Below are 17,651 nucleotides of genomic sequence, written 5' to 3' on the forward strand. Positions count from 1 at the left end.
TCTTCAACACACAGAATCCAAACTTTGGAAAAAATAATACATCACTCTGAACTCCTCCCTTGACCAGTCCAGGAAGAGCAAGGGTGGAAAAGGACTTCACTGTGCAGGTGGTCACACTGTCCAGGGGTGTAATTGAGAACAAGACCAGACTAAATAGGTTTCGGGGTTTGTTCCCAGAGGTGAGAGGCACGTACTGCCTGTTCACACGTAACATCCTATCAGTTGCCTCCTTTGGAACTATATTAATAATTGCCTCAAAAGTATGTTGTGAGATCATCATATTCCAAAAGGCTCTAAATCTCTACAGTGAAGAGCTGCATAAAAATAACAAATACTGCAATATGTAATATTAGTCCCACAGGGTTCAATTTACCCAGGTGATTTCTACCTTCTATTCCATTACAAGAGCAGCTGTCAATTAACTCAGATCTTGAGAAGGCAAACATCAATATAAAAATCAAGCTCTATGCAACTCGGATACCGACAGTCTCAAACTTCTTAAATTTAATCTGCTACATCCACAGCGCAGTAAGTATTTGAACAGGACAACAGGTACCTTGTGTGCACACAAGAGAGGGAAGAGGAGACGCAGCTTTTGTATAGATGGCTAACAAATCATTTCCCCGGAAAGCTCAGATGAAAGGCACAAGCTGCAGATGTACCAAAAATAAATGCAATACATCCTTCAATTCTGTAAATTACTTCTTCACAACCAAATAGATCCAGAGCTCCTCTGCCTTCACATTTCATCTCGTTCCCTCCAGCCTCTCCGACTTCCAGATACCCTTTCTGTTACAAAAGCATAGTTAAAACACAAAACCACAGAAAAGCCACTGATGTCTCCATTCAGCACATTCTTGAAACTGCACTTCAGCGTTAATTCAAAAGGATTTAAAATCAATTTAATGGTCTTTCCCAACTGATATGGCAAAAAGAAACAGCTAAGAAACAAAGCCTCAGTGACCAGACACACCACACGTACTAGGAAGGACAACGGAAAATACCTGCCCTTCACCCTTCTCACAACATGTTCTGTTCCCTTATCCATATGCACTCTACCTCTGTCAAATGGATTATTATTTATCATGTTTATACGAAGCTTAAACTGAGCTCGATGTCGTCATGCTACAGATGCTTACAGGCTATTTTTAAAGTTTCATCTTTACTGCAAGATTGCTTCAATAATAAAAAGTTATCACTCTCTTTACAGCAATAAAAAAATTTAACACACATACTCAGACACTAACAAAAAATCCTGTCCATCCCTCTGGCTTATTCGTTAGCACCTACCTTTGCCGGTAGTCATTATCTGCAGTGCTCGGGAGATGCTGGGGAAGAGCGCTGTGCTCCCAGAGCAGCCCTACAGTACATGTCTCTCAGTAACTTAAGCACCAGCAAACTCTCCACCCTCCTAAATGACTTGTGTGTGACCTGGCAGGCGGTTGCCTCCTCTCCTCCAAAATAAAAGCCTGCTCAGCGTTCAGCTGAGCACCGTTTGTCTTCCTAAGCTTGTCTGCTCACATCTCCCCTTTTACCTTAAGTCTAAAGAATCTTAGAAGCATGAGGCAGTAATATGTTAATTTAACAAGTTGTGTAAAAAACTGAGCAGAGCTGGTCTTGTCCGTTTATACCTTCCACAAATACATACTATTAATCTATCTCATTCAAATATCACTGAGACATTGCTTTCTCTACCTCCATACAAGTAAAGGGATATTTCCTTTCTTTTTTCTACCACAGGAATTCTGAGCCAGTGAAATGAATTTTCTATTTAATTTGCTATTTCTATTTGAAAGTTGAGTATTCGTAGTCAATATTCATAGAGTACACGCCATGACGGAAAATTAAATCGCACAAAGAGGCATGAATCCAGAAAAGCACGGTGCAGTGCCTGTCAGTTCAAAACCTTGTTGTGGTATCAGAGAAAGCACCCCCTCCTTCCAGTTTGTAGTTCTGGTGTTTTGATGGGCGTCCACAAACATCCCCCAACTCGCAACACTTCGCAAATGTGGGTTATTTTTCCTCTTGTGATATCAAAATAGCAATCATTGGCTAGCCTTTACTATTAGCACAATAAGTGAATCTCGATGAATACCAGAACTTTTCTAACTGCCTCCAAGTTCTCAACCTCATCATAAACAAAATTCATGCAAAAAATAGCATATTTACCTTAGATTAAAGAATACCTTAAATACAGCAGTAACTCTACTCAAGAGTAACACTGCTCTTTCTTTGTAGGTTTTTAGTAACTGGAATTATTGCATTTGATATTTTAGAATTGTCTTAATCTGTTTGTTGAAGTCTAACAAAAGCAGGCAACTATTAAAATTGCATCATCCCTTTCCTTACTCTGTGTAAGCATACGCAGGGTAGAGATCTCAGCTCCGGACTTCCAACTTAATCTCTGCTGTGATTTTGTTGCAGCCCAAAACCAGTAGCATCTCACTATCCCCAAATCTCGCTCTCCCGAAGAAAGTCAAAATTCAAATCAAGTTCAATCCCCTCTCTACACACAGGTACCATACAGGCACCCCTCCCCGATATCCCCATGTAAAAAGGGCTCCCAGAAAGGGTTTGACCTACATAGAAATGGAGGTTTTACCTCAAGGAAAACCATATTATGATTTTGCAATGATCAAGAGCATGAAAATACACCAAAATATTTTGTTTACTGATGGCTTTGCTTTGGGTCACTATCTCCTATCAGTTGGCATCTCTCAGGAAATAATGTTCTTAATATGTCCTAGAACTTGAACATAACGTTTTCTGGAGTCTAAGCCTGATCCAAAGACCATTCAAATCCACGGAAAATCTGCATGGTCTAAGCTCAGGTCCTTTCAGACATAAGGCCAAGAAAAACAGAGCAGCACGAATTTCTTGGAGTAGATTAAAATCTCTGCTCATGTCCAATAGTCTCTCCCCACATCACATCCAATTACAGATCATCACGCAACGCCACACCGAGACAGCCGCTGACTAGCTGGCAATTATTGGCTCTTTCATGCTGAAAACCTATTTCTCCCAGGGGAATGAGACATCTGCATAATTAGCAAAAGCAGTTACACAAAAAATAATTAGCTTGCTGAAAGCCTGAAGGGGGGAAAACTATAATTTTTGCTTCAAGAGGCTGGCTAATTATATGCCAAGTAACAAAACAGACAGACTAGAAATTATTGCGAAATCTAACATGGATTTTAACTCCATACTCTAGCTATAAGGCCTGCTGGTAGCCAAGCAACAAGCAGCGTGCTTCAGCACAGCAAGGCCTCCCGCCGTCTTAACGAAACCCCTCCAACTACCACGCAAGCCTCCCCCACCCCACGACTCTGGCTTGACTCTTGTACTAAACGACAAAAACGAGATGCCCATACACAAAAGTAATCGTGCATTTCAAGATAAACTCAGAAGGAGGGCTAACGGATCACAGTCTAGGAAAATAAGTATATATAAAGAATATATGGAGTCATTTTCAAAGTCTTATAAAATTCACAAGCTGAGTACAGTTGATTTATTGTATTTATACACGGGATCAGAATATGCCCTATTATTTTAAACGCCGTTACTAGTAGACTGAATAGATCTTCCCTCATTTACTGTCTCTTCAGAAGTTTTAGCTGTTTAAGAGAAATCTTTAATGACTTGCAGCATACTTGCTAACCTCCACATTTCTCTACATACAAAATCGCTGCTGCAGCTGCTTTCTTTTACGTGAATCTTCAACGACCTGCAAGAGAAGTTATCCCAAAACAGTAGCCTCAGAGCCAAAAGATCAATTTTAGTCATAGTTCTACTTTGACCAATTTTATTTATTTAGGCAAATTTCACTCTCTCAGAAACAGTTGTTGTTTTTCCTGCCTGCCCAGTACTGCTATAGGCTACAATAAGTCAGGTCAGACAACTATTTTCAAATCCTAGCACACTCCACTGCTCTGGGGTGGCCAGGGCTCAGTTACAAGCAGTATTTTCAGCCAACGGCTTGCTCACAGTTACCCATCTGAGAAGCAGAGAATCCAAGTATTCAGCCACCTGAAAACCGCATACAGTAGTAGATCAAGTTAGGCTTCATCTCTGCTGGGAAGTCATGATACAACTTCAGTTGATCTTGCCATTTAAAGCCATGCTTTAACCCAGAACAACAGAAAGCCCTTACTCCAGGAGTGAACTCTGCAGAAAGAGGTTCGTCTCCAGCCGGAGCTGTTCTGCAGTCGGGACACTGCCGATAGCACTAGCGCTTTTCCCACCCAATGCAGGGAGCAGTTCAGGGCAGAAAACCCAGGCAGAGCGAGCCGACACCGCTTCTTTTGCGGTGCTGTTTTACCCCGACAAGCACTTACAGAACTGCAGCCCCCACAAAGATTTGTTAGTCTGTCTCCCCAGATCTCCAAGGCGCTAATGCGGCCAGCGCAGAGCTAGAAGGAGTACAAGCTAGGTACGCACGGAGGCTAACGTGAGCTTGTAAGATGTGGTACGACTCTACTGCGTTGCCCAGTTGAATCTGATCCAGGGCAGGCCAGATAACGATGTTTAAAGAGCTAGTAGCTAGTCTACATTTACACATTTGCCACTGCCACAGGCAAAGCCTGGTGGAGTTGCAAACTAAAAGCAGTGGTATTAATGATAAGATAGAGATCTGGGTAATCAATACTGTACTCTGCCAGACTTAAAGGATTAACAAGACTAAGACAGCTGCTTCCCGAAAAAGGCTAAGGTTTTGGATGTGCAATATTTATCTTCCCTAGTGACTCTGACAGCTGCTGAAAACGTCACCTTTGTTCAAAAGCTGCAGGAGACATAAGGGACACGAGAAGACCTACAGAAGCTTGCCTTGTCTTTAGGTCACGATAAGACACGTGACCACAAGTGAAGGCAAGTCTCATCCCATGGCTAATGCAATCTCAAAAGAGATGAACTGGAAGTCGCACAGAGCTATTCACACACTAGATGAGGGGAGCAAATATGCTGTGTGTGGGCTGTGGGTGGAGGGTGAGGAAGAAGGAATGAACTTGCCTACAATACCACGGGAAACTGAACCCCTCCCTCAGACACACAAGAGATTAGTAACTAGTGTTCTCACTATTAGCTTCACAAATAGTAACTGCTTTAAAATTAACTCATCCAACTATCAACTGTTAACAATTTTTCTTGGGGGAAGATGGAAAGTATTCCAGTAGATCAAAGGGAAAGCCTATCCTCGCTGTAGCTCACTGAGTCCGCAACACTCCTCCACTTGCCCCAACTCTTTCTTCCAGACTGCTTTTTGGTTGATCTCAGGGCCCACTCAGGAGCCTCAGGAGAGGAGAAATGCTACCACACGCACACACCCTAAGGATTGCATCCAGCCATAGGGCAACCAAGGACTGTAGGAGATAAAACACTAAGCACATTGAGTTAAACGGAGTGAGGAAGACAAAGTATTTGTGTCTGGAAGCTCAACAAGAGTGGAGATGAAAGATGTGAGAGAGGGTGTGTAAGGTTTCAGGCACTGTACGTGCAAGGGAGTTAAGTCTTCAAATTCATCATCAAAATGGCGGCAGGGAAAGGGGTGTTAAAAATTTGCAATGAAGCCTAAAACTAGTCTATCTAGGATATATGGATGCTTTGCTTTCACTTTAACAAAGTAATGTTCCTATAAAGTCCTTCTTTCACTGAATCTTAAAATAGATGCCCATTTCCTTGGAAAGACAGAAGGCATTCTGAAGGAGCTGCCTGCCCAGAAGAGGTCATCTCTATTGTCCCATCTAGCTTCTTTTTGCTGCCTTTGATACCCTGATACCTTTGATTGCCTACAGCCATGAATCACATTAGAGCTAGGATGTTAAGTTGTCCTAGAAACCATAAGAACCTCACAGAAAAGTCAAGGATTAGCAGGTAATATAACGGTGCTAGTGCTTATCTGGATCCTACACATGCTAAAATGATTGCATAGCTAAAACTTGCATTGCAATTCTAAACCAAATGCTACTTTCCCACTCTTCATTTAATTTTATTCTTTTAGTTTTCTTATTTCTTTCATACTAAGTACTCTTCTAATCAGTTGCAACATACCTGATTTTCTAAGATACCTTAATTTGTTTCAGAAAATCCCTCTAAGCGCTTAGCTTAAATTTAACTCCAAATGCTTACTAGACATTTTGGACCTTAAACTCCAAAATCTCTCTCCCCCCTCCCAGAGAAGAAACCCAAGAGAAATCTCACCCACACTCATCATTCCACCACATCATTTGTTTAAAATGACAACGTAGCAACACATCTCACCCAAGGCACAAGTCAGCCTCAAACTCCAGACGACAGCATCCAACTTGGTACAATCATGCACACTTTTTTTTTTTTTTTTTTTTTAAACTTACTCTACTACTAGCAAAAATTCTTACTTGGCCCAGCCAAGCAGAAGATAGAAGTTACATCAACAGTAAGCTCATTTCAGATTGAGCTGGGATTTCAGAATTAAACATCTAGAGGCTGTAAACCTTAAAACACTCGCTAATGGAGTAAATATTTACTTCCTACTTTAAAAAAAAAAAAAATATATATATATATAGGCATTTGTTTCTCAGCTGCATTTTTTGCCATTGTAAGCTTCATCTATTTACAAGGCCAGTATTTTCCCAGATTATGTAAAAGCTTGGCATTTTAACCTCATTACACCACACAGGCACCTGAACTAAATCCTTGTCATTCCCAGACACACAAGAGAATATCAGATCATATTTTGGGTTATTCCACAATGTAAGACTTTTCAGAGAAGTCCAGCAGCATTCTGCCTAAAAGCAACGCACAGCATTGAACTGATGTGCTTATCTCTGGTCTACCCCACAACTAGTAGAAAGAAATTCCCTCCTTTGAATTGAAAACTCTCTCAAAAATGTTTCTAAAAGTGAGCAATACATATAAAATACTTTCTAGTTCATAAACTTATTGCTTTTCTTAGGGATAATAAAAATTTGTTTTTAAATAAGCAAAATATTAGCCTCACAAGAAAAACAGAATAAAGATTCTGCTAATTAATTCTTAGTATCAGCTATAAATATATGAAGCTCACAAACTTAGATGCTGCCAAACATAATCTCTAAACTGTATGAACTTTAAAACGAAATGCTATTTCATTTCTATACTGCAATAGCACTAGTGTGCTAGCATAAAACAATTGCATTAATATGTACGTTTCCTGTGCTGTGAAGGGCGTTAAATTGAAAAAGTTTAAGCTACTATTGAATTTACCTTATGAAAAGTTAAAACAGAAGCTGTACTTCCCTAATGAAACTCATAAGGGAAATAGCTTTAATAATATCCTAGTGTTCTTGAAACATGTCCTTCATTCGCCTTCTGATACTACTTAGGTAGTTAAAAAGACTAAACAGATATCTATTTTCTGCAAAAATTATGTGTACGTTTCTGAGTAATCTTCCCTACTTCCCTAACAAAAAGCTTGTTCTGCTGCCATTTGAATGCATCACCAACACAAAAATTTAAAAAAAAAAAAAAACCCACAACAACACACCACACCATGAGAGAATACAAGCATTTCTACTCACCACTTGAGCTCTGGATCATGTTTCCAGATTTTTGGACTTCGTCGAATTTTGTAAAAATTACATTCAACCTGTTTGAAAGTTAAAGATAAAAATACACAATGAATACTTGAATTTGATTTTTAGGACCCTTTTAATTTAGGATATTACAGGATGAATTTTGCTTCAGTCAAGTCACTGGGAGCTTTGCCAACAATGCCAATGAGGATGGAAGTTATTTTATGTGTAACAATAAAAAATTAGAATATCCAATGGCTTAAAAGAAAAAGGATAAACTGAAAGACAGTAGTGACATCTTAGAGATATGATTTGGAACAGTACATTGCTGAACGTGACACGTCTCATTGTAAACTCACTTCCAGTTCATTACTGTTTTGCTTATCTCTTAGCTTTTTGTAAAAACAGAATAGGGGGGGAACAAGCTTTATATGAATTCTTGTTTTGCCCTGACATTTTCCATTCATGTCACAGGTCTGCTGGACAGGAAGATCTTTATTACATCTCATTATTCCTTTCCAGAGAGTTTATTAGTCTAGGCCACATTGTAGCAGACATTTCCACTGGAAAACAAGAGGCAGTAGTATTGCTCCTCTATGCACTCCACCCCTTTGAAACAGTATTTGCACATTCCCTCCTCCCACTGTGCCATGGCACATTGCCATCTAGTCCTTCCTCAGGTCTAACAGTGTTGGAGACCGCAGCCAGGCACAGAGCAACTTTCTCACTTCTCCTGAAACACGCACTGCATACGCGCCCAGACTAGATGCTTAAAAGCAAAGCACCAAGCACTTCAGAGCAGCAGCACAGATGGCCCATGCTACAGGTGGGGAAATGGAGATGGCCAATCCGGCCATGCCTGTGGGACAGCTCACAGATGAGGCTGAAAACACATGGTGGCAATGCTGAAACTCCTCCTCTACCAGGTGCGAGATCCTCTCTCTCTCAGCATTAGTCCCATCCGCCATGCCCCTCAGGACTAACTCCCACCAACCTCACACATGCAACAGCTCTGCCCCAGGACTGCACTGGGCAGAGGAAGGAGAAGAAAGGAGAAGTCAAACTTGACTCTCAATTGCCCTCCTTTCCCATTAAAGCATTGAGGCTGTACAGGTAGCACAGCCCCAACTCTGGAAGGAGAGAATCAGGCAGCAGGATCAGGTAGCATGCAGCAGGGTAAGGCACAAGTTTTCCATAACCGCAGCAGAATTTCATTGCTGATATCACATACATCCACTGACATGGCAGCAGCACTGGTAGACTGACCACTGCTAGCAGACAGGAAAAGGTGACTACCACACCCACAGCCCAGTTAGACCCTGAAAAGCTCCTGCTGCTCTCGGTGCCCTTCAGGCAAGTTCCAGAGCTACAAACTAGCCCTCACAGATGTAAGGCCAGATGATCCTGACCCAATCTTCCCCAGGGGCCAGTAGGAGACAGGACTACTCCTCTACTTGCTGCGGGCAGCTGAACTTGAATATTGTGCTCACCTTCACAGCTCTGTCGTACTGCTGTTCTTTTTGAGCTCTCCTGTGATCTCCTCTGTACCCTCCCGGACTGCCCTAGAGATCCATAGACCTAGCCCTTCTCAGCTGGGCCCCAAACTTGTGAGCGCAGAGCACCTTAACAGGGCAGTACCCTTGACCAAGCTTCCAAAGAGCTCAGTAGCCGTACCTGAGACTAAATTTTAAGAGCGTTCAGGATTCTCTTTCCGGGTTCCTCAGAGTCTCTCAGCCAGAGACATTGGGGGAACACACACATAGCCCTTGCACACAACCTGTTGCATCTGAACAGAGGAGATTTCAACAGAAGCAGCATTAGCTTAGAGTCTGTAAGAGCTTCTGGGCTGTACATGCGCCTGCCCTTACTGTAAAATACTGACATATGATGTTTCAGTAGCCAAACTCCTTAAGCCCAATTCCTGAGCAATACCTGAAGTATGAAACTAATATAATGAGCTGCAGACTGAATAAAGACTGCTTATGGCTGTCTCATATCAGGTCTCAACTAGGCACAGGTGTAAGAAGTAAAAAATAAAAATAAAAAAAATCCCCCACCTCGCATCTTTTCTTTGAGAACTTGAACTCTAGGATCACGCACCCTCTGCCTAACACCTTCGTCCAAGACAACGACAAGCATTAGCCCAGATATCGCTATCGTGATTTGGCAGCAGAAGCAGAGGGACAGACTTTTAATCCTTGGAACTGGCAATACAGGCTGTAGGTTCCCCCCCCACAATGTCATCCTTCTAGGTTGCATACAGACAGGGTACTCTGAAAAGACCTCTCTACGCATACAGAACACAAAGCACCGCATAACTCTTCACCATCTGAGTTCACTAGACTACTGTAATAATTTTACTGGCTTTCCAAATACAGGGGCCCCAACTTTGAAATACTTACAGGTAAAGGATCACATTAAACGAAACCTGAGTAAGCGTTTGTAGGATGAAAAAATCCTAACCCAAGGAAAAGTTTCAATCACGCAGCTCCTGAAACCTGCTAAAGCAAGGAAGAGCACAGAGAAACCCAAACACAGTTAGAACATAAGGATGTTCTCAACTTACCGAGACTGGGGCAGTCCTTTTTTACTGAGATCAGCCCTTACACGTTCACCAACATGTCTGTAAATTTCCACAAGGCTGTTTATTGCTGCATCTCGAACCTGAATGAGACATGAGAGAAGTCATCTTCCTAATTTAAATAAATATATCCCTGCTTTTCCTAGGAGAAAATTTGCATATTTCTCAGCAACAACAATTGCCTCTATATACGTGTGATCACAGTGCTCATGAAGTAGTTTCCACCTCTAAGTTTCAGATGTTGACAGTATCATTAGGCCTATTTTTATCGAAAAGGCAGACAAGATGCAAGAAGCTGAAAGATTTGCCCAGACACCCATAGGGAATTAGGCTGCCTTTGCCAAATTCCACTTACTGTCTGCAACAAGAAAGTTTTCTGAATCAAAAAAAAAAAAAAAAAAACATGGCGAAAGACAAAAACAGACATTATATTACCAGCAGGTTATGAAACAAATGGATTTTTTTTAAACACAGTCTCAAACTTATTTTTTCTGTGTTGACAACAAAATACAGAGGGAGGGCGAAGTAATCAGTCACCTGCACGACTGTCACAAAAGCTGAGGAAGGCTCAATACTCGATTCTCCTATAAGAAACAGGCATTTCCTAGCCAAAACCTCTCCAAACTACTGCTGTAGCAAAGTTGCTTCCCGATCTCAGAGACTGACTTGGATGACATTACCCAGCATAGGAAAAACATTTATATAGAAATAAATGGGACAGAAGGATAAAGATATGTATACCTAATCCTTTGTAGGCTCGCTCCAAGTCAACAAGAGCTTTGCAGCAGTGTCATGCAGCTACAGTTAGCACGCCCCAGCCCCTAGCTGAACACTTCTACTGAGCAGGAAAAGCCCAGGTAGAAGGAAGACCAGCAGAGAAAGCAAAAGACTACATAAGCCAAGCACTGAAACCTCCCAAATCTCTAGCCAATCCTTAGCCATTTTTAGCTTATCTTAAAATCAACTTTACATTAATACAGCAGCAAAACAGTTTCACCAATAAATTAACTGCTGCTTGCTCGGTTTTTAGATGTCCTATGTTTTTACTCCAATCCAAGGAGTCTTATGAACACCAGGAAAGGCTCTATGAGCAATTATTTGGCTTGGATTCTTAGTCGAATAATTTTGCATGTTTAAACTGTTTTGCAAGACACTGGCTGCCGAGCACATCCTTCCCCTCCAGCTCTCAGCAGAAGGGCCACAAATCTGAATAAAGTTTAAGTCACCTTTCTGCACTTAAAAACAACTCTTTCCTCTATCAGACGCAGCGGGCAGAAGGTAAACTATCTCCTCTGCCTACAAGGCAGCCTACAAAGCCATACACTTCTGCCTGCTTCTGACATTAACTTTCCCTTCTGCACACACCTGCACAGAAAAGGTTCCCAAAGCAGAGGCTGGTGGATGACTGCACTGAAACAACTGCTGCAGAAGCAGAGCTGCAAAGGGAACGAGAACCAACACGGGAGCACAGCACCTCTCTGCAGACAGCCCAGCAGCTACCCCAGTGCCTGCACACACCAGGACCAGATGCAAGATATTCTGTGGATGCAAGCTAAAATCCCCTACAGGTTGAAGTCAAAAGACAGGCGCCCACACTACTTCCTAGGAAAACATGACTAACCCTTGACTCACCCTTGTCTTGTTTTTTGTTTATTTTTTCTTAAGTTTTAATCCTAACAGCAGGGCTAATATGAGGCAGGGCTCCTGGGCACAACCCAGGACAGACTCTTCAGCATCCCCAGTTCTCAGGTACACAGACCCTTACCCAGCCTTGCTCCCTGCTTCCAAGGGCAAGGGAGGAGAGGTTGCTCAGGACAGTGATGTGTGAGATCAGCTGTGGAGGAGCCTCTTGTTCACATCTGCTCAGGACAGCAGAGGAAGAGGTAGATCGCTAATACGAGCATGCAAACAGCGCATGCTTCAAACCAGGACAGAATCCCAGCACAATGATAAACATAGGATGTTAGCCTAGCGTCCTAGTTAAGGAACACAGCAAGCGCTAACTCATTGACACGGGCTCTTAGAGCAAGATCAGAAGTAAAGACCAATCCTCCCAAAGAGGTCTTCAATGGATCATCGCTGAAGTAAGGGAGAACAAGGCATTACAGTTGGGAACAGAAGCTAGATGAAAAGATGTTTTAAACACTAAGGCTATTTATATGAAACACAGAGCGTCCCTTCAAGCAGCTGCCCTGCCTCAGGGCTACAGAGCCTGCTACAAGGAGGGCAAGGACACGGAGAGCTCTGTCTTCCCTGTGCGGGTCCACCACATCGCCTTTCCCCGGCAGGGCGAGGAGACAGACGTGACAGAGCAGGAATTCAGATCTGCCAAGTCTCACGCGCCCAGCGTGAGATTTCTTCAGTCAGCTTCTGTCTTGCACTCCCCCTCCGCAGTGCCTGCATCTCACACGTCTGCAGGGAATCAGCCTGCCCCAGGGCCACAGCCCACATGCCAGGCGCAGCCAGGGAGCTCTCTCTTGTGGGCCCCACGCTGAGCAGCTCTGCTAGAGGACACGTGCCCAGCCTCCCACCATGCCCCAGCCCCCATCCATGGCAGTGACGGCCTTTCACGCAGCCCCACACTCACATGACTCCCTTCCACACGCAAGCAATAGCCACTGTAGGTCCTTGTGCCGCTCTGAAGGGTTGCACGAGGGCACAAAGTTAATCAGAGGTGTGTTTGCAGGACTGGGTAAACACCATACCAGACACGGCAGTAAGCCCCTGCCATCATACTTCTTTCATCTTTCATAGCAATAACAAAGCTGTCACGTTCATAGTTCTATTTTTCAGAAAATACTGCAAGAGTAAATACACTTTCACACCAAGATAATCCCTGCGTTATACAAGCTCTCAGAAGCTGCATTAGCTAAAAACAAAAAATCCCCTCACCCAAAATCTTTCTGAAAAGGGCAGTAACAAAATAGCTTCCACTTCTCAAAACAGAAAGAATACTGTACTTGACATGGATCTCTGCTTCTCCATCTTATTTCACCAAGAGGGGGCAGCATTGACCAAGCCTCAGCAGTTCAGGTCTCCTGGAGCTCAGAAAAAGGCACTAGGCAGCTGGCGGGCACTAGGCAGCTGGCGGGCACTAGGCAGCTGGCGGGCACTAGGCAGCTGGCGGGCACTAGGCAGCTGGCGGGCACTAGGCAGCTGGCGGGCACTAGGCAGCTTCCCAGAGCCAAGCCCTGTTAAACCAGGAGCCCACTTTGACAGTGATTTGCGTCTGATCAGTTTGCGCTTGGGCTTTCTGGAGAGGAAGCAGAGCAGCGCACACAGGAGAGTGGACAGAGTAGCCTGTCTTCCAGGCACACAAGACAGACAGTGGAGCAGGATAACGTGTCCCACAGCTCCCTCACCAACTTCCTAGTTGTTTTAACAGCTCACCACAATAGCAAGGCTGATGTGTCTCTGCCTGTAAAATAAGAGTCCTGAGGTCCACTCAGAGAGTACCTGCTTGCTCAGCTGTAGCTCAGAACCAGAAGGACTCTGAACATTAAACTTCCTTAAAAGCCTCTTGGGTAACCAGTTTATTCTCCCGTGCTGACACAACCAGCAAGGAAACACTGCTTCACGCACAGTCCTCCTCTTTAGCAAGGGGAGACCCTGACAGTCATGGAAATACAGCCAAATGCAGAAACGAAGGAAACCCATTTCCCAGTTGGCCACTCATCCCACGCTTCCCATCAGCCAAAAAGCTACTATAGACTTGGATTTCATCCATGTGCATCCATTCTGGGAGGAGGAAGAGGGATACTCAAAAGCCAACAGGCATTAATCTAAGCCTTGGTCCCCCACCTCCTTTCTTCTCACCATCCTCACTTACTCACATCCAATTTCAGATTAGATTACAAACTCTCCACAGCAAGAAATCTCCTCCTTGCAGCAAAACAGCACTTAGAACAACTGGGTCTGCCCCAGCTTAGTATATTATCGCTATAATAGAGCTGGGAGAGAACAAGATATGAAGAACTGACTCTTCTATGGCAGGAGGGAAAGTACATGGAAGTGACATCTCTCCTTCAGCAGCTGTTTTTTACTTGGCTTACACTGCTGGTTTAAGGCTCCTATACAGCTTGCCTTCCCCCCACCCCTCATTCAAAATCTACTCATACAACTTTTGGCAGTACAGGGCCAGGCTGTCAAACTGGTCCTGGTCTCATCTGCCCTCCCCACCCTGACTAGCTCTCACCCAATGGTGCCGGGTGCTGCACTGAGCCTAGAGGGATCCCTGCAGCTTCCCTTGCACTGAGGCAGCTGGTGTTAGTGCAAGTTCCCTTTCCACTAAGGTTTTCTTCTACAGATCTGCAGATTGAGGGTGCTCTGCTGAACTCCTGGGAGCAATTCACATGCTGTTTTAGGCATACCTCAAATCATTTCTTTTTCAAAAACAGAATCTTTTAAAATCCCCTAGTAGGAGCACAGTTCACTAATTTACCAATCAAAACTCAGAGCCCTGTTTACTGACAGAGGTAGTGATCAGCACAGCTTTTAGGAAGTGACTCACACCAAAAAGCTTACCTGGCTGTTCGGATCTCCAAGTAAGTTACATATATGTGGCACTATCTTACTCAGTGTTAAACTCTGAGCTCCAGATCTGGGAATAAAGACCAAAAGTGCAACGTGAATTAATAGAGCGTGCTTGTGTATAAAAAAAACTAAATGTGCAATAGTTCTGACTTACGCATTGAGTGTTGCAATAAGGCAGAGGCAAATCCCTTCTCTTGTCCGGAAATTCTTGTGTTTGAATCCTCCTAGCATTCTATCCCACACGTACTGTGGAAGACAAAAGAAGGTAAGACAGCAGAAAAGGAGGCAGGGGAAAAGGGAAAGGGATTCTTTCTCTAGCAGAAGTACACCAACATATCTAGAGTTTAAATGTAAGCTTTGCATCCATTCAAGCAGAACAAAACAATAAGTGGGAAGACATTTTTAGATACAACCAATTTTCTGCCCTTTGATGACTTCATAGTAACTTGTCACTAGCTAAAGTAATATTGTTTTAGCTAGAGAAAGCACATGACTTCCAGCACCCAAAACAACTGCTGTGACATCCATCCGCCCATCCCCCCGGGAAACCCAACTAACATGCAAACTCCCGTGCATATCCTGCCAACCCAGACACATGCAACAGCATTCTCAAATAAGGTGAATTCTCAGAACAAAGGTGTAGGAGGAGGAGTGTTTCAGCCAGAGACATGGGAGAAAACCCTCTGTCTAATAAAACATGAGGAAGGACTGTTAACTTCCACACAGGGCCAGTTAAACACTCATCCCAAAGACCTAACCACAACAGATGCGCCACATTCAGTTGAAGAGGGCAGCAAGCTAACTCCACCACCTGCGCTGGAGTCCAAGTCAGAACGCTAACACAAGCCAACAGGAGCTCCCTGAAACTGAGGTGACAAGTTGTACCGCAGGGTGCCTTCGGGAGCTTATGCTGTGGACATGGGAGACAGTCAGCCAGCTGTCTCCCATCAGTTAGAGAAAACAGGACTACCAGAGGATCAAAAAGAGAGGTTCTGAAACAGCTGCTTTTTAAATGGTCAGTCTCTCCTACGCAGCCACACTGCAAAGGCTTGTCAAGCATACCTGAGGATTAGCAGCTTGTTCCATAATTTTCAGCAGCAAGGTCTGATCCTGCTCCCGCACTAAGTCTTTAGAGTCTCCCAGCCTATCAAGTAAACTCGGCAGCACTGAGGAAACAAAACAGGAACGTTCATGACACTCAGAAGAAAACCATCACAGTTGGAGTCCCTCTGCTCTCCCTTGACCCAACAACAAAGTGGGCTCCCCTGCTCCCCACAGGCAGCACAACCTGCACAAGGTTGCATAGGCACAACCTGGGTGAGCCAAGCACCCTCAGCTCCCAGTAACATCAACCAGAGCACACAACAACTCAAAGGAGAGCATCATGGGAGGCTCTGCATGACATTACAAGCACGGGAAATATTTTCCAGAGAAAACGTGCTGTAAGAATTGGGATTCTCCCTATGGTATAGCTCAGCAGGGACAAGCAGCAGAGCGTCCAGGCTCTGGAGCTGGAGAGCACTAGCACCTTCAGGAAAGAAAGCATGGGAAGCCCTTGTCCTTCCTCCTAAACCCTGCGTACAGTTGGCATCCAAAAAGCATGCAGGACTGAAACCACAACTGGCTCGCGCTTGTGGGAGTGGCTGTGCAAATTCTTCAACCCAGATCTGTGCTGAGCCCAACCACATCCCCTCCTATGCAAGGGGCTACAGTTGGAGAGCTATGCAGCCAGCTTCCGATTGCCTGATAGGGTTTTGGGGCTGCCCCAAAACCCTAAGACTGAAGCATCCTTAGAGCTGGAAAACAGAAGACAGCACACAGGCTAGTTACCTACGGCAGTAGCTCAGAGGCTAGTCTGCCATTTTTATTCATACCGCGGGGTAACAGTAAAAGGGCCTTCAGCAGTGCGTGACATCACTAAAGTGCCTTGTGAGCGCTCTCAAGGCGGGGAGGGAGCGAGAGAAGGCTTCATGTGCAAGGTTAAAAAAATATTTTTTAGGGTAACGGATTGTATTCCTGAGTTGTTTTTTTTCTTTTTAGTTCAACCATTTAGCCTCTTTTCAAACCGAGTTTGCACAGGTGATCTACAGAAAAATAGAAACACATCCTCATATTTGCATCTGATTCAATATACCAAATGACACTTGCTGCCAACCAAATACCAGCCTCAGATTACTCATCTGATGGCTTCTCCTCCCATTTTTGAAGGCAGCAACACAGCATGGGGGGGAGAAGGAACAGGCGGTGGCCAGAGCACAGCCTGACAGCTCGTGCAACAGCAACGCTACCCGCCTTGCACCTCACCTGTGCCAATCTGTGCCTTGAAGCGATCTTGCAAGCGTGACACCAGTGCAGAAAGGATGTCCATGCCCAGGAGAACCACCTGCAAACACATAGCAGATAGCTGTTTAGCACAGAGCCCTTCACCGGGGCCTTGGGGAACATGTTGCAAAGGGTTTGGGAGGTGGGGGAGGGGGGGTGTCACATGCTGCCCCCCGAAAGACCCCTGCGGTGCATGGGGAGGGCAGTCCATGACCTGCACTCCACGCGGTATCGAATCGCTTCAGATCTGCGCTCACACAGATAAGGGGACCATGTGAGATATGCAGCTCCCCCCCCCTGCACTGCTCCCAAGACACAGGCAGGGTGCTTCTCAAAACACAAAGCCCCCAAGCAGTTACCACTGCCCATGACATTGCCAACCCCAAACTCACGGCCAAGAGCCTGGCTGCACCAACAGCTATATAATTGCAGTACAACGCTAAGTTCACACAAACACATGCGTGCAACGTACACATACCATATGCATAACAATTTCAGTATTTGCTATAAAGTTTCTAACTTATTATTTACACTAAGTTATAATTAGAAAGTGATGTGCACTAACAGCTGCCTCATTATTGACCTGCAGAAATTATTTAAAAACTAACAAGTTTGTGCCATAACTAAGACCCAGGGGAAAACAATTTGTTCAGGAGAAGCTCCACATTAGATCATGTACCATAAAACCC

The 17,651-nt window shown here is 44.2% G+C and overlaps 1 protein-coding gene across 1 annotated transcript in view; it reads right to left on the reverse strand.

Annotated features, from left to right (window-relative positions):
• CLASP1 (cytoplasmic linker associated protein 1) overlaps window positions 1–17,651 on the reverse strand; it is a 191,659-nt gene that overhangs the window by 120,347 nt on the left and 53,661 nt on the right. Inside the window, exons 3-8 of the mRNA XM_068949030.1 lie at window positions 16,945–17,023; window positions 15,703–15,806; window positions 14,795–14,886; window positions 14,632–14,707; window positions 10,093–10,190; window positions 7,533–7,600 (exon numbers count right to left, since the gene is read on the reverse strand). Of these exons, the coding sequence (XP_068805131.1) occupies window positions 7,533–7,600; window positions 10,093–10,190; window positions 14,632–14,707; window positions 14,795–14,886; window positions 15,703–15,806; window positions 16,945–17,023 (517 nt within the window). The remainder of the gene's footprint in view (window positions 1–7,532; window positions 7,601–10,092; window positions 10,191–14,631; window positions 14,708–14,794; window positions 14,887–15,702; window positions 15,807–16,944; window positions 17,024–17,651) is intronic.

This window comes from Struthio camelus, chromosome 6, assembly GCF_040807025.1.
Source record: "Struthio camelus isolate bStrCam1 chromosome 6, bStrCam1.hap1, whole genome shotgun sequence".
NCBI classification, from domain to species: Eukaryota; Metazoa; Chordata; class Aves; order Struthioniformes; family Struthionidae; genus Struthio; species Struthio camelus.